The sequence below is a fragment of the Phyllostomus hastatus genome, unplaced genomic scaffold (genome assembly GCF_019186645.2).
Source record: "Phyllostomus hastatus isolate PE091 unplaced genomic scaffold, TTU_PhHast_1.1 phas_scaffold_93, whole genome shotgun sequence".
Classification (NCBI taxonomy): Eukaryota; Metazoa; Chordata; class Mammalia; order Chiroptera; family Phyllostomidae; genus Phyllostomus; species Phyllostomus hastatus.
Genome location: NW_025334042.1, coordinates 35,404,571 through 35,426,797, shown reverse-complemented (window position 1 = coordinate 35,426,797; position 22,227 = coordinate 35,404,571). Strand labels below are relative to the sequence as shown.

General features: G+C 39.8%; 1 protein-coding gene across 1 annotated transcript in view; it reads right to left on the bottom strand.

Moving 5' to 3' along the window:
• ITPR2 (inositol 1,4,5-trisphosphate receptor type 2) overlaps positions 1–22,227 on the bottom strand; it is a 436,558-nt gene that overhangs the window by 262,496 nt on the left and 151,835 nt on the right. Inside the window, exons 22-24 of the mRNA XM_045828972.1 lie at positions 6,348–6,541; positions 2,512–2,641; positions 124–181 (exon numbers count right to left, since the gene is read on the bottom strand). Of these exons, the coding sequence (XP_045684928.1) occupies positions 124–181; positions 2,512–2,641; positions 6,348–6,541 (382 nt within the window). The remainder of the gene's footprint in view (positions 1–123; positions 182–2,511; positions 2,642–6,347; positions 6,542–22,227) is intronic.

Sequence of the window (22,227 nt, the reverse complement as noted above, 5' to 3'; positions counted from 1 at the left end):
CCTTTCTGGCAAAATTTATGACTTGAAATTAGATAGACCTAGGAGGTAAACAATAACAAATTATCAATAAAATTCTGAGTAAAATTTTATTTACAACATAAAGAAACATAAATGTTACTTTACCTTCCAGCAAACATAGTTTCTGCCTGAGCTGCAATTTCATCTATATCAGGAACAATAGCTGCAAAGATAAAGGGTAAAATCTCTTATTTATCTTACTGTAATTCAGTCACAATATGTATATTTATATGCCTAAGAATTGTCTTGATTCCTTTAAGCCACAAAAAGTCAATTAAGAGTTTTAAAAGTCACACTGGCCCTGGCCAGTGTGGCTCAGTTGGTTGGAGTGTCGTCTTGTAAACAGAAAGGTAACCAGTTCAATTTCTGGTCAGGGCACGCGCCTGGGTTGCAGGTTTGGTCCCCAGTCAGGGCACATGTGAGAGGCAACTGATCGATGTTTCTCTCTCTCATCAATGTTTCTTTCCCTCCCTCTCTCCTTCCCTTCCCTTTTCTCTAAAATCAATAATCATGTCCTTGGGTGAGGATTAAAAAATAAGTGACAATATAGTTTTACCTTAGATATTAATATTTTAAGTTGAATTTTACATTTTAAAATATATATATATTGCTATAGTCAAAGCTATATTTAAGTGCAGTGATTGCAGGGGGTGGGGGGTATAAAAAAGGAATAAATGGTAATAATAAAAATAAATAAAAATTAAGATTTTAAAAAAGATATATTTAAAAAGTCAGAAAGAACCATTTACGAAGCCACCTCATCTCTATGTGTGTATATATGCGTCAACCACACACACATACACACACACACACACACACACACACATCATTTAAATGGGTGATGGCGTGAAAAGATAATGTTTTTGAAAAAATCAAAATATACCTATAATGAACCTTATGACTATATAGTAATTCAAAATGACACAGTTTATTTACCTAAGCTTACATCTCAAATTCTGTACCTCCTTCTCCTGGGACCCAGTGCCCAATTATTTTTATATGAACCCACCATGATTCCTCACCCATCCCCACAACTAACATTTTAAAGGTATATTGATTAAGATAACATGTTTAAATGATAAATACACAATTGATTTCTCATTTCCAAGGCATAGTCAAAAAACACAGAGCAAGATATAAAAAGGGAAAATGAATTCTCCCCAGAAAGCTCTCTGTTACAAATACAACCAATGCCAGACATCAGGTAAATCAGAGAACCGGTTTTCTTGGGGTGCCCCCCACTCTCCCTCCCACACTTTGCTGACATGTAGAGCTCCTATTTCCAGAATTCTGGCTCCTGAGAACCAGTAATTTTTATGCTACTGTCAATGCAACCTGCAGCAAGACTTTCTGGTTCTGCCATATCATTCCTGGAAACAGCCCTTTGGGGTTCTGCATTTCTGGGAAGCATAAAAACAACACAGTTGCAAATGTGCCAGAATGACTTCTCACTCGGGCAAGCTTACCCGTGTGCAAAGGCATGCTGTCTTTTGTGTGGCACTGAGTCAGACAGGAGAACACTTGATCTAGCATCCAATTTAACTAAACACTTGAGATCACCGAATCATCCCTGTCAAATTGATTGACATACAAAGAGGAGGGTTCCTAATGTCATCACAGCGGCTGTGGTTAGAAAAGAGCTTCCTATCTGTATACAAATCCTATCCGCAGAAAAAGAATCCTGTTAACTGGCTAAATCTTTGATGTGATACAGTTTACAGCCTGCTGCAGCTGGCCTAATCTGTCCAGAATAATGGCAATTAGTATTTCTTAGGTTTCATAAGGTACTTTCTATAGCCACAACATCTTTACAATAATTTTTATGTTCTTTCATTATTATGGTCTTACACTCAGAGATAAAGTGGCTTTATTCTTATACTTTTTAAATGTGGAAAACTGAAACACAGGAACAGTTTATAACCATGCAAAGCTGAAAACAACACACATACGCACAGGAAAATCACCACACACATTCACACATTCATACTTATGAGGAGGTGCCATGTCTGTATTTCAAGAGTTGGACAGTGGCTTCCTATAAAACACCTTTGCTGTCCATGGCTTTCACATTGTTCTTTGATCCAGGTCAAAAAGAAAAAAGAAAATTCCCTTGGATTTTCACCAAAATAGCAAAATGCTTACAAGATTTCGACTCTAGAGTTGGAGAGAATTCAGAGGGAATCCCTGCTCCACACTTTACGACCTTTAACAAGTAACTTTAACCCCTCTGACCTTGGTTTTTCAATCTGTAATATGGCACAATAAGCAGTACCTCCACTGTGCAGAGTTCTGAAGATTACAGCAGAAACTGCACTCAAGCACCAAGTAACAGCAAGCATTCTCCCTGCCATCCCAGGTGGTTATTTAACATTGTCTCAGTCCCTTTGTGTCATTGGTGGAGATTATTTCCACTGTGTTTTAAAATATGAAATGTATTTTTAAGTTCTCAGGGAAACAAAAAACAACCAGTAGATACTGTGACAAAGGAGATACCTGATGGCATCAATGTATCTGGAGAGCCATTGGCAGACGTCTCAGCGCTCTCATTGTTCTCCCCGAATTCCTTCTTGTATATTGACAGCATGTAGGAGATCCTATAATCTAGTCTGACGCTCAGGATGAACTACAAGAAACATTAGAAGCAACATAATTTTCTTTGGTTAGCACAGTGTTTAAAATACAATTCAATACACAACACCAAGAATGTAACTATCAAGGTATCACATAGACTAGTTAGAAATTCATTGGTAAACGCTTAACGCTTCAGGTGCATACAGTTCATCAGTCACAAAACCAAGAAAAGTGATGTGCTTCCCAAAGCATTTTTTTGAAAGAAGAAAACCTGCCTTTCCATGGTTACTTTCTGACTATTCAGGGTGGAGGTACCCTATATGGGTCTATATGAAGAGGTAGTGATACCACAGTCAGTCCTGGCTCTAGGGTCCAAGGAGCTCTGGAGTCACACACCTTGATACAGCATGAATGTGCCTCACTGGTGCTTGTTTTCCTTTGGGTTTGTGTGGCTGTCCCTGTTCTCCTTACGTGACACAATAACAGGAACAAAGTGCCAATAAGATTCCTGTCTGTGCTCGGCGCTGGGAAGGATGCAAACCCCCGAAGTCACTGCCCTCAAGAAGCCGATGGTTGAGTTGGGAAAACAAAACACATATTTGTGACATAATTAGGCAAGTGTCAGGCGCTAAATCATGTGCTATAGAATATAGTGGAGATCAAAGAGGAAAAAATAAGTCCCACAGCTTTCTGAGTCAACAATAAGGAACTGGTCTTCCACAGCATCACCTTCCACCCAGTGTGCCTGGCCTAAGCCCTGAAGTAACCCTTGTCCCAGCAAAATTGCCGTCATGCCCCTACCCGCTCACGAGTGCCATTTGCACAGTAAACAATGATCATGCAATTTCAGAAAACTTGGTATTCTGCGGTACCATCTAACCTTATTTCACACTGCGTCTCACTTGAATCTCGCCCCACCTCCCCTTCCTTCTCCTGCCCCTTCTCTCATTCTCTCTCTCTCCCCTACTTCTCTGTTCCCACAGCACAGGATGGAACACCTGCAGTTTCCCTCCTGCCTTCTCACATTTGTTCACAGTGTCCACTTTACACCTTGAACAGTCTTCTTCACCAGTAACCAGCTTCTGAGGTATCCTCCAACATCCAATTTAAATCTCTCTCTCTTTTTTTGTATTACTGAAGCCTTCTTTGGTTCCCCAGCCAAAATCAATTTTTCTCCTTTTTGCTCACCCAACACACTATTTACACCTACAGGTCCAAAGTTGAATGCCAATCTCTCTCTGTCTCTCTGTCTCTCTCTCTCTCTCCCTCTCCCCTTTATGCTCCTTATGGGCAGCAAACATGCTCCAAGTTAGCTATGTTCAGTTAGATCCAACAAACATTTGTTGGGCTAGGTACTTGAGGAAAGCACCCAGGGTACAAACAGAGTTCCACAGATATAAAGCCTGCCTTTGAAGAGCATATAATCCAGAGCAAAAAACAAACATGAAAGAGACTCTTTTATTAGCATGGAGTGAGCACGGACGGCAACACATATTGTCTGAACTGATTCTAGCTGATAGGGGATTTTCAAAGCAGGACACAGGTCGTGGGAGAAGAGGCCTGAGACAGCATCAGTGGATTTGGCAGCTCTGAGCAGAATGGTGGGAGCAGAAGCTAGACTGCAAGTGCTTTTAAAAAATGTGTTTTTATTTTAAACCTGTGTAAAGAACAAATCAATAAAATATCAATTAATGAAACAGTAACTTTTAGTTGAAGTTACTAAACTTCATAGAACTATATCTTATACATATAATCAAAATAAAAATTTTCTTCCTCTTATATATAGGTTGGGAAAAGTAGGTTTGTAGTTGTTTATATGCAAAATAATAATTAATATATGATAATACAAGAATAAACTATGTTTTGTGTACTCACAACTGTAAAGCTACTTTTGCCTGACCCTGTATTTAATTATGAAAAATCAATGGAAGGAGGAAAGAAAGAAGGAAAGGGAAGAATGAACACAGAAGCAGGCCCTGGCTGGGTAGCTCAGTTGGTTAGAGTGTCATCCCAATATGCCAAGGGTGCCGGTTCAATCTCCGGTCAGGGTGCATCAGAAATCAGCAAATGAATGTATAAATAAGTGGAACAACAAATAGATGTTTCTCTCTCTCTCAAATCAATAAAATAAAAAAAATTTTTAAAAAGAGGCAGAGAGAGTGTTGAGAGAGGGCCAGACATAGGCAGAGAGAATGACAGAGGAACAGACTGAAAAAGGAGAATTATGCAAAGTGATGGGGAAGAGAAAGGAGAACAGGGGGCAAGGAGGAAGGGCCCGCAGAAAGCAGGGGACTTGCATAAGGAATGCGACCACAAAGAAATTCCTCAAGAGGTCTTCTAAAAAGGAAACACATTCAAACCCAGCACCCAGGAGTGCAGACACAGACCCAGCGAATCAGACCCAGCCCCAGACACATAGAAAAACAGCGAGAGCAGAGCGTCAACAAGAAATCCATGAAGAGCCCAAAAGAGGCAGCAACAATGAGTCAGCCCTAACCTGCCTTGACATAGGGTGTCCTTCTCATCATTGTTTAGCTGTTAGGGATTTTTTTAACGCTGCTTTTGTCTGTAACTCTAGGCTAAAAAGAGCAGCCTATAAGGTCGTCCCAGGAGTAGGACGATGTTCAGCTGTGGGCTCAGGAGGCCCACCGGTCAGGCAGGCGGTCACTACCTTCCTCAGTTCCAGAACAGGAGGACTGAGGGGTTTCTCAGGGTCCTGAACACACTGTTGGGAGGCCTGCCAATATTTCTCAGGATTCGGCCCTCGGATTTCCTGGAGGAACTGTAAAACCTTTTATGATTATAAATCTAATTACTTTAAATAAAAATGTACAGGCTTTTCCTGGACTACTGACCCACTTCTGGTAGCTTAGTCTACTTTAAATTATGATGAAAGACAATAAATTGTATCTAAATCTTAATGCATCTTTGAAAACTCCTGGCTCCATTCTCCAAATCTGAAATAAATGCTATATATATATAATTTAAGTATCATAACTACTTTTCAAACTTTAAAAAAGTGTTAAAAATTCATAGGTACCATAGTGGGAAATGTATTCACTAAACCAGTGGGCATGAAATAACAATTTATCTTCTTTAAATTCATAAAGCTAGGTTAACACACATATATATACACACACACACATATACACACACACATATATAAATTATATCTATGATATATTGCATTATACATAAATTTTATATATTATATATGTTATTCCTGGCCACTTGGCAACAAAAATACAGAGATAGTCACTTACATAAAATACTAAAATCAATTAAAACCAATTATTAAAATTTTGTTAATAATAAATAAAATTTTATGTTAGTTTCTTGCTACAATGATAAATCTGGATACATAGAATCATGTGTGCAATTCATTTAAAAATAGGAAAAGGGCTAGAACTCAATCATTAACTTTGCCAGCTCTGAAATCCTTCTGAAATGAAGGTAAAAGTAAATTAGGGTTAACACTAAACAAGAAAATAAATAGGAAGGAGGTTTTGTCCCTGGCAAAGCACTCCATCATTGTTAGACAGCATCATTAATGTATTTAATGGAAATGAGAAAACATAATTAATATATTAAACAGCATTAGTGTGAGACTTCTTACTAGGCTTGTCATTATCTTAAAAGAAGTAAAATTAGATCAAGAGCATTTCAGAATATTTACGGTGATTTGAAGCAAAAAAATATAAGAAGTTAAACCAGTAAGTACAATCAGGTATTTGTGGCTGTTTCATGACGCCATGTACCTGTAAAATCTCAATGATCTTCAGTTTGGTGTCCATCACGGTCACGTCCTCGTGGTCGGCGGGGCTCCCTTGCTTGCTGGGGAGGATGCTGGGCTGCACGTCAGGCACGTTCATGGGGAAGATGGAACCTCTGCTGAGCACCATCTGGGTCATCATCTCTCCCACCCCGTGTATGGTTCTCATGACATTGTTTCCTGGCACAAGAAAAGTCCCCAAGTCAACACACAAAGCACCCGGGGAAACAGCGGCAAGCTCCAGCTGGTCACAACCAGACTGAAACCATGACAGCAGCAGCATTAAGGAGAAAAAGGGGCAGCATCAGCACTGCGCTGGCCCTTCCCTTGCAGATGAAATGAAGACACTGCAGACACATTTCAAAATGACAAGATTTTAAAAATGAAAGTTTACTTTTCTCAGAAAATGCTTCCAAATGATGCATCAAGAATAACTTGTTACTCTAAGGACATCCAGATCAGGTCTTTCTGAAACATGTTAGGTCCCACCAACTGTCACTCCAAGAGGCTCTAACATTTACAATAACGGGAAAGAAAGGTTGCTAATCTCCACAAAAAAGTGAGTTGTTTGTGGGAACACAGATTCCATGAAAATATCTAAATGGTGACTGGTGTCCTAATCCTACCTCAAACCAAGGCCTTCTTAGCTTTGTTTTCACTGCTTATAAAAGAGCTTATGGGAAGATTGTTTCAACCTTATTTTTTAAAAAAGAAAGTTTCACCTGGTGAAGAAGCACGGGTTAACCAATACACTTCCCATTCTTTCATCCAATTTGAACAGATAATCGTTATTCAAAATCCACAAGGGCAATTACACTTGAGGTAATTACAGGAAATAAGTTAGCATCAAACACGATCATTTCAGTGAGGGGATCTCTCCTCTTCAGCATCTTCTTCTGAGTTGGGCTTCTCACTTGTTTGTCTTCCACTAAAACTGCACACGCGCTCATTCCTTGCACCCACCCCAGTAGCTAGAGAGAAGGCTCCTCCTGACCTTGCCACAGTTTACATTCCCCAGACTGACTGTTGTTTCCCGAGCAGCAACGATTCAAAAGAACAATTGTGCACTTTCCTTTCCCAACAGTGGTCTTTGCTTCGTGGGTGTTCATGGAGCTTTGCCTCAAGCAAAGGCCTAAGAAGCTGGCCAAAAATTTTCTTTTCCCTAAGTGTGTCAGGGTGCAAACCAAGAGAAAGGACAATGGAAATAAGAGGGGACAAGATAAAACTCCCAGTTCTAAGTCAAGAACATAAACTGTGGGAATACCTACAGGATCGAAAGGCAAACAAACAAAGAAAAGGAAAATAGTCAAAAGATGACTCAAAAGAATCTTGATGGTCCCACATAGGCAGACAACAATTCCCACTGAGCCATGGGTAACCACTAGTATTTGCATAATGTGGAAGACGCAACGCCCTTCAGAGTTTATTATCTTATCCATATCTGAAATTAGTATACATAAAAGAGGGTGGTGCTCAAATAGTGTGTTTTTGAGAAGGCAAAGAAGTGAACATTTTTTTTTTCTAGAGAGGCATCTTCCAGGAAGAAATTAACTTGGGTTTTCACTCTGAGAGTCTAGCACCTCTTATCACACTGCTGCTTGCATAAGCCAACAAAAAAGCGGGGGTGGGGGGACGCAGACAAGGAAAAAAACATGTAAGGTAATTTCCAAGTTTGGATAAGTTGAGACAAAGAATTTCTGACAGCCCTACTGTATCAGAATAACCTCAAGGCAGCATGCTTCCTTGCCTGTGGTTCTCAAACAACCATAGCAGTTGAGTATTTCCAAACACCCCCGATGTGTGCTGCATGGATTTCAGGGATGCACATCTGGTAGCTGGCAACGGTTCGGGGTCATCCACATTCAACCAACACGTTTATCCGAAACTTGATTAGAGTACATCTATGTGTTCGCCTCCAAGACATGCTTTCTCACCACTAACACAGAACAGGCTCCTGTGTTATTCTTACCCCTGATTCACACAGAAATCCTTGGCACCCGCAGTGTCTGCATCTTATTTAGATTTACATGGAAAATAATCATTATATCCAAGTGATTATTACACAGGAAGTTAGCCCAGACAATTCCTCCCCCAGATATAGATCCTGTCACCATGAAATCGAAATCTGGAGACCAGAGCCGTGATAATATATAACACATGTTGTCGATGAAATGGGAGGGTTCGTTCCAGATGCACCACATCCTCAGATGCGCCACATCCTCAGAGGCCTGGAGGACACGGCTGCCACACACTCTCCTGACATCTCCGTGGATGGCCAGCTCAGAGGTCTCAGATTAAAAAATGTTATATATTTTTTCTGTAGTTGCTTGGTGGTGGGAAGAAGTGCTTAAATTGTGAATTACTACAGTTTGAAAAACATAATTCAAACATCACATAAATCACAGACGTGCAGGCTCTGATATCCATTTTTCTGCAGAAAAATTTCTAATTCTAGACTAAGTCAGAGGTGATCAGTCAGCAACATTGCAAAAGAAGAAACCTTACTATTTCTCTTCTCAACTATAATTAGTTAATGCTTCAAAAAAGTTTTCAGTGAAAAGGCTACTATAATATAATATAAATCCTCTGGAAAAATTATACCCTAGAAATTCAGCTTTTCTATGTCTTTTGTATGAACCCGGGAGTCAGAATTTAGAGTTACCTATAAAGTGTATTGAAGTGGTTTGAAAAAATAGGAGTCATCTTTGTTAAGTAAAAGTATGAAGAAATTGCTTAGAAACAAAAGCAGATAAACTGTTTAGGTTACTTCATTACATAACTATACAGTTTTGTACTATTCCTAATTGCGTCAACAGGAAAACTCAAAAGTAAACAGGCATAGCAAAATGCATACTAGGAGCGGCGACTGGGAATGGATTAAAAATACATTGCTTTGTCTCCTTGAGAGTTCAAAATGAACCAAGTTTATATTACCAATTCCATAGACATAGGAAGCACTAAAGTATTTATCTAACAATAAAGCCTTACTAACCATAATTTAATTTTTCCCTATTCAATAGTCATTTTACTGCCAGTGATCACTGTTGGATTCCACAATCTTTAACAATTTATGGATACATAGAAGGTATAAGACATTTAATAGCATCCTACTTGATTTAAATTTACCTTATGTCCATTAGTGTTTTAAGTCATCTTTATCCATTATTTCTTTCTGCTAGAAATAGCTTTCTGCTATGAGGACATAAGAATAAAAATGATAATTTGAATTTTCCAGTTGTTTAGATATCAGATAAATAGACAGCCTTCTGAGCATTTATAAGAGAAAATAGGCATTTGATTAGAAGAATTCTGTGAATAATTGCTCATAGCAATTTATTTGTTTTGTGACTTCTAAAGTCAGCTCAGTGTTTTACAGTAATAGCAACCAAAAAATGAATCATCTGAAAATCATCCTTATTCCCCTGAAACATATCTTTACAGTTGGATTTGAATAAATGCATCCACTGTTTTAGTAATTCATTTGAAACAGAATGCTGTTAAACCATAAAGATATAATCAGGCAGTCTTTCTACTTCCCATCCCTGCTCAGCAGCTCTGTATAAACCTCCACCTGCTGAAAACCACACACACTCTAGAACTAGAGACGTTTTCCATTTCGAACAATCTCTAGAGCAATGCTTCCTCCCAGTGATTAAGGGTCTGGATTATAAAAGAACTTTTCCATGTGCAAAGAAAACAAAAACATTAACACAAGATCAAAGGCTTAATTAAGGTAGTGATATAAGCAGAGTAACAGGTAATATGGAGAAAATGGAAGATCAAAATTTAACACCCCAAGAAAACAATGGGCGAGCAGCACTCCCAGTTCCAAGTTAGACACAGGTTTCGGAGAGCGAGCGTTCCAGTCCTCGTCAGGTTTCTACACCATGTGCGGGACCGGGCAGAAACCCGCCATTCCTTTGCCTGGAGGTCTCTTATCTGGCTGGTCTTCTGGCTGGCTCCCTCGATACTTTCTGATTCCTGCTACAGTATCACCTCCTCAGATCAGTGTCACCTTCTCTAAAGAAGGACTGCCATCGGTCTGGATCCACACACCTGCTCATTTTAGACATCACATTATGACCCTCACACACCACATTTGATATTTTTCCCTGTGATTACTGTACGCCCCTAGAAAAGAACAGAAGCTCCACGAAGACAGGCATCTGGCCTGGGTTAGTGCTCTCTCTCCAATACCTAGAATAGTGCCTGACACCCAATAGCCAGTCAGTATATGGCTGTTAAATTAATACACAAATAAAAGAAAAGGATTAGATTAACAAATGAATTATTAAAAATGAGAATGACTTATTCATAAGGCTCACATAAAAAATTAAACATCACTACATTAAAGGTACTCTGTTTCTCATCAAGGTGAGCTTTTGTTTGCTTTCCTTTATACTTTCCTAAATTTTTTTTAAAAAACATATATAATTTCATGTTACTTTAAAACTTAATTGTTAAAAAGAAAAAGAATAAAAAAGAGATAACGATGAGATGAGAGAGACCATGGAATCTGCTGTTATCAAGGACACATCACATCCCATGTCTTTTGCTAGTCCACATGCCCCGCCGCCGGAGCAGGGCAGGGGCTGGGGGAACGTGCTCCACTTCGTATTGTCAGAAAGGGACAGGGCCTCGGAGTCAAGTCAACTGACGTCAGTGTGCATCTTTACCCCACACCACCCTGTTCCGCTAGAAGACCACCACCTTCCTAGTTTCCAAATATTGTATACTAGAATGCAGAGAATTTACCAAATGCAGAAAGAAAATATTCTAATGAACACTGTACTGAAAATGTGGAATTACTATTAATCAAATAATAAATTTGCTCACATTTTTCCCAAGTGATCTCATCCAACCAGTTATTATTATATAATGGGCCACACATTACTTGTGGCATTTTGTTTATATTACACAACTTAATTTTAAGGGCAGCCCTTGTTCAGAAAGTATTTATTAAGATGGTAATGTTCGTCTGGCTCTATAGTATGGGCATAGGAGGAGGAAGGATAGGAGAAGTAGAAGAATTTACAATGTGGCTAGGAAAACATAAAACATGTCCAAAAAAGAAATTCAGAACAAATACAAAGCAGATGAAACAGTAAGAGTACAGCATAGGCAGTATACACAATTGCTCAGGAAATCGTTTCCACTTGGAAAAACTATTATAGGATAAGGAAAGTGGTTCCCTAGAGGAATGTAATTTTGACCTAGGATTTGGATGGAGTGAAGGATTTAGATTAGTGTGATCTTTCTCAAATTACTTCATTATCCAATGTTCAGAATCTTAATCCTAATATGTTCCAATTTCTTGTGAGAATAAAATTATACAATACATGCAAAAAAAAAGTCATGAAGAATCAAAGCTATTCTATAATTGTAAGGCATTATTTCAAAACTAAAAATAGAGAACGTGTGCATGTTCTCACTATACCCCGGAAAAACAACTCTGCTCAGTTTCAATACGTCCTCTGACAGCGGTCCCCCCTTACTGATGAATGAAGAGATGTGGCTCCAGATCATAACCATGGCTCACAACCTCTTGCACTATGGCGCGACTGACACACGATATTGCCTCTAAAAGGAAAAGTCCTTCAGACGAGTGGCTTATAAATAGGACTCAATGGATAAAGTAGATAATTTGGCACCTACTTTTCTTCATTCTAAATAAACACTCACCGAACACATTGGGTTATGAAATCCATTTACAGGTCCCAACTTTCCAAGAGCTTAGAAATAGAACAAGGTAAAACCTTTTGAAAACATGTTACTAAAATACAGAAATGTTATTATCCATCTTTTTCTGAATATCAAGTAGACTGCTTAGAAGAAAATCATTTCCCATCCCACATCCTAAAGAAGTGTTATTCAAAGGATGAATTGAAAAAGCAATTCATCCAAAACAGTGGTTGAGTTCCACATCTTATTTTGGATTTCATCACTGTCAAATACTGACAAAGTCATTTCAATATTCCAAACCTCAAGATTTTAACTTGCAAAATTGATCTTTAATTCTTAACAGTTGGTAATCCAAGTGAATTTACATACTAAAAATACTATAATTAAGATATAATTTAAATAGAGTGAAATGCAGAGATCTTTAATACAAAATTTCAGCAGTTTTGACAAGAAAGGGCATGCACCCATATAAATCATGTGTCATCCACACAGCAAACTTCTTCATCACTCCAGAGATCTCCTTTGTGCCCTTCCCCAGTTAATCCCCTTCCTTACATTCCTCCTCACCATCACCAGCAAAACCTCTTAGAGGCACATATGTTGAATAATGTAAACATTTTGAATGATGTACAATTTCACAAATAGGGTTTGAGTTCAATGAAAACAGCCCAGCAGTATTAATGAACCAATCACTGTTGAAGCACAGAGGGCCTCTGGCTCCTTTCTGCTCTGTGGTTGCTTCGATCCAGTAACCTTTTGTCAGAGATGGATAAAGTGGCATGTTTCTCAAATGTAACGATAACATGAAACAAGGAAGGGTAATTAATACAGTGAATGACTCCCCCAAATCCCAAACTACATCAACAGGATGAAAACTAATAGGTTAAATACAACAAGGTAAAATAAAAATATAAAATAAAAATATAAACCTAAGTATAGGTACTTAAGTTTAAATAAAATCAACTGAGTATATGACGGGAAAAAGGTGACATAACAGAGCAAAAATTAGAACTTTAGTTGTGTTCAGATTCAGTAGGAATCAATACTATGTCACTGTTGCCAAAAATGCTCATTTTAACCTATGCTGCATCAAAAAAGTGTTCCAAGCGAATGAGAAAACAACTGGCATTGCCTCTATGCTGACCAAACCAGTGATCAAACTGTATGTGCAGGCCTCATAAGACGAACTGTTCCCGGAACTGCAGATCACGAACAGAGGGGATGAAACACTCGGGTGACACGCTGACCATTTTCACACGTAGAAAGAACTGATGTGGGAAGTGGTGTTAGATGTCAGTGTGGCTCCAGGGGACAAAAGTAGGGGTGCTTGCTGCAAGTTAGAGGCAGGTATATTTCCGATAACCTGACAAAAGAAGCCTAATCATTGGAGCTGTTGGAAATAAGAGAGACTTGTCTTTCGCAGCAATAAAATTTGGTTACTCTGGTGTCAGAGGAGATTCTTCTAGATGACCATTTGTAATGGGTATTTTATGAAGGTCTGAAGTTCATCAATTATGTAAATGGTTTCTACAACCCCTTTACCCACTAAGGTTCTATAATCTATGTTTGGGTTCTATAGCGTGCCTTATTGTACATCCCGGGTGGACTCTCTTGACCAGAAATTGAGAGAACTGGGGAACCTACCCCACTGCACTAACTAACACCCAGAGGTATCAGTAAGGCTCAAACAATATTTATAATTTGAGAAAACATTTGGGACAGAGAGGAAGTGAGGACAACATGGTCCTCTTCATCATTCTCACTTTTTGTGAGGTCATCTGCAAGTATTGATTTTGTCCCAGTAACTCCATTTGGTAGCAGCAGTAGCTCTTCCTGGGTGCCAGCAGTCAGTCCCATCACTCACTCCCAGGTAACTCCGGAGGTTTCAGGGTCACTTTACAGCTTAAAGAAGTGGCCCCAAACCTTTTTAGCACCAGAGACCAGTTTCGTGGAAGACAATTTTTCCATGGACGTGGTGGGGGAGAGACAGGAGGAGGAGCTCAGGCGGTAATGCCAGCAAGGCTTCACTCGCTTGCCCACCGCTCATTCCTGCTGTGTGGCCTGGTTCCTAACAGGCCACGGACTGGTAACAGGCCACAGCCCGGGGGTTGGGGACTCCTGGCTTAAAGAATAGGAATAAACTCCACAGTAAACTTCCCCCACTGGGTGGCTGATACCTTTGGAAAACCAAAACCCGAAACGCTACATGACGATGCCTTTGTTTGCAACACTTCCCACAGAAACACAGACAAACCTAGAATCAAGAGTCTTCTGCCTCTGCTGAGTCAAACAGATTACAAAGTGTAACAAACCTAACTTTACACATTAAAACTTCATGTGTAACCCCAGACTGAGAGAACTATAAGGAAGTTGTAGAGTCACTTCACGACTTACGGTGACATGGTAATTGTGCATCCACCATACTCATTGAGTCCTTCTGAAGTTTATTAACTGACACAGTTAACAAGTGAGTACCTGAGCCATGTAACTCTATTAAGATGGTGTATCAGAGATCACTGGAAAGGTATAACAGTAATCACTAAAAGTGCTAAAATAAAATTGCAGGAACAAAATACCAGGAAGTATGTTAATCTGCACTGGTATTTGTCAGGTTATCTCCCCTTCACTGGACGTCTGGAAAGCCACAGTAAAATTTCATAACTGATAAAAGAAAAATAATTATATATTTTGAATGTCATGATCTAGAAAACATTTTTGTCATTCAAACACATACATATTTATGATAAAACATAATTTACATAATTCATCAAGTGCATTTCACTCAATAATTTTGAAAGCCAGGTATGTATGTAATAATATATTAGGCATGGGACAAATCAGCTATAGAACTATAAATAAAACTTGTTTTTCATAGTTTTTCTCCCCTCTCTGGCTCTCTCCATCAATAAATTTAAATGTTTATTATTGAATTATCTAGGTAGTAACCCTAAGAGTCACAAGCCCTTCATAAATCTATTAGGAAAAAGACATAAAAACAATTACAAAAGTAACAAAAGAAAGACATAAATATGTATTTGGAATATTAGGATCTGTAAATATTTTGGCCCCTCGAATGCATGTATATTCATAAAAGGCATATGACTTACATATGTTCATCCTAATGACAAGCAAGTTATGAAAGTATGTATGAAATACAGAAGCAGCACCTAGAAAAGTATCTAGGAAGTAAAATTGTTCAGTATGACAGGGGAATCAGCAAGAAACAGAACTAGAGACATCTAAGTCAATTTATGAAGCCCTTTGGGTACCAATTTAAAAAAAGGAGTATTATTCTCTAGAGATGATGACAGCAAGTAAAAGAGGTAGAGAGTGTGATGTGGAAGGATCCTTATGCTGGAATGTGGAGAAGGAGCCAGAACAGAGCCAGGGGGCCCAGGCAGACATCTACTTCAAGGACTGAAGAGGAACATCCACCTCCAAGAGATATTTAAATGGTAAAACTCTTGAGACTTGTGGCTGAAAGTCTGTTTCTGAGACAAGCCAAACAACCACTCCTGCAGGGATGATTCTTGGTTTAAAAACTTTTTGATCCGACCTGTACCATCACTTCAAGTTAAATCAAAGTCTTTAGTAAACGCCTATTGTTTTGTACACTTTCTTAGGGAACTTGGAACATGCAGAAAACAGTATTTGCAAATGAAGAAGTCATCTATCTAGAAATCGGTATGACAATAGCATAAAGAACATAAACTGTAGAGCTGTAGGGGTTTTTTTTAAAGGGAAGGAAAAAATAAAAATAAAAAGGGGAAAAAAGAAAAGAAATATGAATTCAAAATTTGGCTCTGCAAGCTGCAAGGTGAATGGTCATAGGCAAAGTTATTTAACCTCTCTACAGAGCCTATTTCCTGGGCAAAAAGGGACCATAATATCTAGCTTGCTGGGTTATGATAAGGATTAAAGATAAAAATATGCAAAAGATCTAGAGGTATGCTAGATAGAGTAATCCTTTGCCAAATGCTTGGCCTGGCACATGGAGAAACTCAGTACAAAGCAGTTATTTTTCACCTATTTTTATACATGCATTTGATTTTTTAAAAGAACATGATCTAGTGGAGATCATGTGCCTGAAACTGTCTTGCTATGCAGAGAGAAAATTAATCCCAGAAAGCGGGGAGGGGTCCCCTCAGGCACTATTGATAACTAAGAAAGAACCTGACAGTGACACAGGCATTTTTCCTAAAACTTACAGTTTAAGCAGAAAAACAAGTGTGTAAAAGACATTATGTAGTAACCCAGAAAGGACTTAGCAGTGCAGTCCGCAGAGCACAGAGCGGGCGAGAGAACCAGATGCAGAAGATCAGCACATCACTTTACCATCTGAAGAGGGGTTCAGAAGAGACTTGCTGCCTAAAGCAGGGCTCTGAGGCCAGTGATTCTGGGGTGTTTGGAAGTAGATAGATTCTAGAAAATTTTCTCCTGTTTAGAACTTTGTTAGGCTTTTAAATGCCTTCAAGTCATTGTTACTTTTCTTCCTATTCTCCATTTCCTACGAGACTTAATCTTGATCCACAGCTATTCCAGCCATGGTACTTTTCTGGAAGATGCCTCTGATGGGTCCTATGACGGTGCTACCCAGACTCCCTTGTCGGACAGGAGGACAACGGCCTCAGCTGCTGTGAGTGCTTCTTGGAGGACAGCCCTCTCACGTGTCAGCCCTTAATGAGGATGGACTGGACTGAACATGGCTGCCTCGAACAGGGAGGCCTGTGGGGCATAAAGGCTCAGCCCCTTCATTCCAATGGGAGATGACTCTGAAAGACCTCCTGAAGCTTCCAGTATGACTGCATCACAACCCAATTTCTCACTCTGCCCACCCCTGCTTCTTTCACTCCCATTCCACTGGCGCTGATCCTAACAGCTGTCCCTAAGAAATCTTCTACTAGTCTCTATCTCAGAGTCTGCTTCCTAGGGAACACAACCTGCAATAAGTAATTCTAGAGCTGCCAAGAGACTGTTGTCATCATTGTTGTCATTTAAAAATCAATGAAATAATCTCAAGGCATTGTGAAAACAGCATGTTCCCCTGACAGAGTACGGTAGTCCCCCCCCCAACGCTTATCCACAGTTGTACTTTCCACAGTTTCAGTTACCCACAGTCAACCACAGTCAACTATAGTCCAAAAATATTAAATGGAAAATTACAGAAATAAACAATTCACAAGTTTGAAATTGCATGTCATTCTGAGTAGCATGATAAAACCTCCTGCCATCCTTCCAAGGATGTGAATCATCCCTTCTTCCAGTGTCTCCATGCTGTAGCCTTCTTGCTCATCAGATTGATTGCCACGGTATTGACCGCTTGAGTTTAAGTAACTTATTTAACTTAAGAATGGCCCCAAAGCACAAGAGTAATGATGCTGGCAATTTGGATATGCCAAAGAGAAGCCATTAAGTGCTTCCTTGGAGGAAAAAGTTATGGGTATATAGGAAAAAAAATACATATATAGGATTTGGTACTATCCAAACATACTTTGGGGCCATCCACTGTGGACTTTGGAACAAAGCCTTGTGAGTAAGGGGGGACTACTGTATACACACAAAGGGACAAGAGAAAACCTACTGCTGTGATAGGATAGCACACTTGTTCTTGCCTCCTCTTTGAGACTAAAGCATCCTTTATGAGAAGCACATGATTTGGATAGAGAGAAGGTGCGGGCAGAAGAGAACAGCCCCAGTGAAGTAGCCAGGTGTGAGGAACAGGACACACAGTGGAGATAAGAGAATTCTATCTAAAGCAAAGGGACATCACTGAAAGCAGAAATGAGGGAGAACAGGGAGAAAACCATCTAAATGAGAATTTTGAGAGGCAGAATGGTATTGGGAAAAATTAAATCCAAAAATCAATGAAAAAATTTTTCAATGAAAAATGGTAAATGTAGTATCTTTCCCCGATAAGTAAACCTTGCTAACGGTTGAGCACCGTGAACTCTACTGCAAACTTGAAATCTTCATAAAGACCTGAAAAGAGCTCAGGCAGGTGAGAACTTAAAAGGAGAAGTAGGAACACTAAAGAGTCCTTAACATGAAGCTGCCTGCATCTTCCGTGCAGGCCCATCGACACTACACCTTCTTTTTCATCTCCCACCTCCACAGATATACCTCCTCAGAGTCCTTCCTGGCACCCAGGTAAGTCCCTTCTTGGCTACTTGCTTTTTTGTGACATACTCAATATTTTAAGTGAACTAAGGCTTTTGGTTTCAAGGCATTCTAGCTGGTGTCTTTACACAGAGCAATCACAGCTACTAACCAGGAGGTAAGCTTAGTGGATATCTCTTAAAAGTGGTGTTTTTGCAGTGCCCATTAAAAACAATGTCATTCAGTGAGTGAACGAGAATTTCATACTAATCTTCGAAGAATCACAGTTCTCAACTGAAAGTAACTATAAAGATCATATTTAGACATGCCTCTTAATTTTATAAAGGAAGAAACCATTTTCTGGCAGATATTTTGCCTGTATATATTTTCTTTCTTTCCTACCCATATCACAATATTAAGAAATGTTTCTGCTCCACCTCCCATCTCAATTTCCCTGCTTCTTTTTAACAGCAACTGTGCTGCCAAAAAAAGCATCTGAAGGTGGACCATGTGAGGTCCCTGGCGAGGTAAAAAAATTCATTGAAAAAGCAGCTGGTTCTTTGCCCCTAGATGGAGAGTTAGCATGCTCTTACTCTCTTCCCCAAATCTCCTAGGGCAAAGGGTGCTTGCTTCTGGACATACATACGTCCAAAGTCCCTCTCACTACCTACCCTCCCTATCTCTCTCCTACCCTGGATTGGGCCCACAGGGCTGCATGTCACCCCATGCAGCTTCAATACTTTAAGGGCAGGATAATAATTTTATATTGTGGTTACCTCTGTCTTCCTCTCTAAAAGCTAAGGTACTTCAGCTCCAAACCTTAAACCTCAAAGGAAAGAAAATCCTAAAAGTAAATGGAATTCTCCATTGATTTTTTTCTTAAGTGGTTTCCCACTTTCAATATTATAACATACGATAAGATCTGTACGGAAAAAGTCTAGCCATTGTTGATATAACAAGAATGGTTTACAGGGCATCAATGTAACCCAGCAGCCAAGGAGAGTGGACTAGAATGTGTGTGTGAACAATGACAACTTCATTGTACCAGTCAGTGGGGGCGGTAGACATCACTGAGTGAGCATGTGTACTGCGTGACTTACACCTTCAAAATGACTGAGAGAGTAGAGCAATGAACCTCCATCACATTTTGCATTAAGCTTGAACATTCCTCCATGAAAACTATTTGGATGACTCAGAGGCTGCAGCTATAGGCAACTGGTGATTGGAGCTTCATCACGAGAATGCACCCACTAATGCATCATGTGTTGTGCAGAGTCTTTTTGCAAAACCTCAGATCACCCAGATGACTCAGCACCCCTACAGCTCAGTTTTGCCCCCTGAGAATTCTGATTTTCCCCAAAACTAAAATCACCTTTGAAAGGGAAGAAATTTCAGAACATTGATGAGATTCAGGAAAATATGATGGGGCTGCTGGTGGAGAATGGGAGACTGTGTGAGGTCCCAAGGTGCCTACTTTGAAGGGGAAGGGGACTGAGTCATCGTTGTCCTATGCACAGTGTTTCTTGTATCTTCTGTCTTCTTCAATAAAGGTGTCTATTTTTCATATTACATGGCTGGATACCTTCTGGACAGACCCCATGTATACTGACAAAGGAGATCATCTAGTAACAAACTGGGAACAGACCCATATTTTAGGGCTCAACTACAGAAACTCTCAAGAATTTGGAGTTGTGGAAAAACAAAATGATAGAAGATGGAAAGAAACTATTTAGCTCATTTGGTCTTTTAGCAGTTTTCTGAGATATTGCCTTTTTATATGTGGTGAGTTCAAGGGCAGGGAAACAACTGCGAAAGGAGATGATGATGGTGACCTAGATATCCTAAATAGGCCTAAAAGTCACCAAAGGCGGGTAAGACTTTATCACTCCACATTGCAGGTTCAAATTTGCACACCAGTTCCACTCCAACTACACACAGATCAGTTGAAGGATATTGAAAGAATAACTGAATTAGACCCAAACCATGTCCAGACACTGTCAAGCTCTACACTCTGTTCAAATGGAGATGATGCTCTCACTAGTCAGAGTTAACATGTTATGTGGCTCATTAAAAGCCTATGTAAGATTCACATTTGTCCTCATCTATTCAAATGACCGTGCAATAGGACAAAATACAGGTATGTACCCTGCTGTAAAAAGTGGTCTTAGTTAGCAACAATGTGGATCCTTAGACTGCCTATCTTTTGGCAACCACAAAGAGAAAAAAAAATGTGTAATTTTTACAATGGAATGTACTTTAAAAAGTATATTGAAAGTACCCAGTTTACCAGCCATTATATACATTTGCTTTTACCTTCTATACATGACAAAGAGAAGCACTGCTGGACATAATCCTTCCACCCCAAAGATCAATTCCACCTAATGGAGCCTGTGCCTCTTAAATCACTGGGAGCAAATAACAGGTGTTAGGCAAAGCAAACTGATTCAACATAGCCTGTAGGACCCTGGCTGGCACAGGTCAGTGGATTGAGCGCAGGCTGCGAACCAAAGTGTCACAGGTTCGATTCCCAGTCAGGGTACATGCCTGGGTTGTGGGTCACAGCCCCCAGCAACCGCACATTGATGTTTCTCTCTGTCTCTCTTTCTTCCTCCCTTCCCTCTCTAAAAATAATAAATAAATAAAATCTTTAAAAAAAAAAGAAAAGAAAAACATAGCCTGTTAGGAGTGCATACATTTGTTTGGAAACAGTATCTTTTCCCAAGAGAGGCACAGACAATGAAAGGATTGAGATTTCTGAAGATTAGAATCTTCTGCTTCACTACAGCAAGGCCTGTGCAGGACCACTCCCCATGTCTTCATGTGAGTGAGCCTGGATAATTTTCTGAATGGACCACTTCTAGGGCAGAAATATGAAAAGCTGCTTCTGAGCCCAGCAATTTCTGCTGAGCATGCCAACTGTGATGGTGAGCAGTCACAGCCTGGGACCTGACTCTGACCCCCAGCCGGCTCTAGAGGGAGGACAACTCACAGAGGCATGGAGGTGGGCTGCGCTGTACCCAAGCACCCAGAAGAGAAAAACTTCTGTAATTGCCGCCTCCCAAGCCAGCTATCCCCATCACTCTGAAGACTAATCATGGACATTGAAACCTGCAGGATTTCCAAGAAAAACAAATGAAGGCTGCACGTGTCCACCTGGTTCCAGACAGGGGCCATGGAGGCCAGCACGAACCAGGACTCCTTTTCCTTCCAGGCACGCCTCCTCTTCTGCTCCCAGGTCTAAGCTGCCCCATTTCTCTGAATGCCCAACCCCACCTAAGCTGGAGCAGAATCAGTAAGAGGTAAGTAGATCAGAAGAATTTAAAAAAGAAAGAAAAAAAACCTGGTTCTACTACAGAAAATTTTCCAGACACAGTAGCAGAAAACTGCTAGTATTGCTTGAAGGAACTGGTTGGTCTGGCAAGAATGCTTGCAAAATTACTTCCTATTTTTTAAAAAGTGTGCTTTGCCCATGAATTCCAATTGAAAATAAAGTTTCACTGAAATTGGAAAATATGATCTAGATGCTGTGGATATAAAAGAGCCAAGACAACACGGCCCTGGGCATGGTAACGTGGCAACACGGCAGAGGCTCCACGGCTGTCCTTGAAGAGAAGAGTTGTTTCCCCAAGTGCTTCCCGTAATCTGGGATTTCCTCTCTGGCATCAACCTCCGTCTCACCCTGTACCACCGGAATTTTTCCCAGGCCTGACAATCCTGTCTCCACATTTGGAGATTCCAGAAATGCGTTCTTTCTTGCTTCCTTTGTTAAGGATTTATAGAGTCTAACAGAGCTTTTGTTAGGAAATTATAGTCCAATCGAACTCAGCTATAATAACACCTTATAGTAGAGCTATAGGATCAAGCTTTAAGTTTGAAGTGTCATCATATAATAAATCATTTTCTTAATTGGCTAATTATTTAACTTGCTAACTTTTCTGTTTTGGAATACTTTTCAAGTATATGTATGGGAAGAGCTGCAAGAATCGTACAAGGAATTGCCGTAATACCCTCTGCCCGAATTTGGTAGAGTCACAAATTCTGATACATCTGCACCCTCCCTTGCTCTCCCACTCTCTCTCTCCCTACAT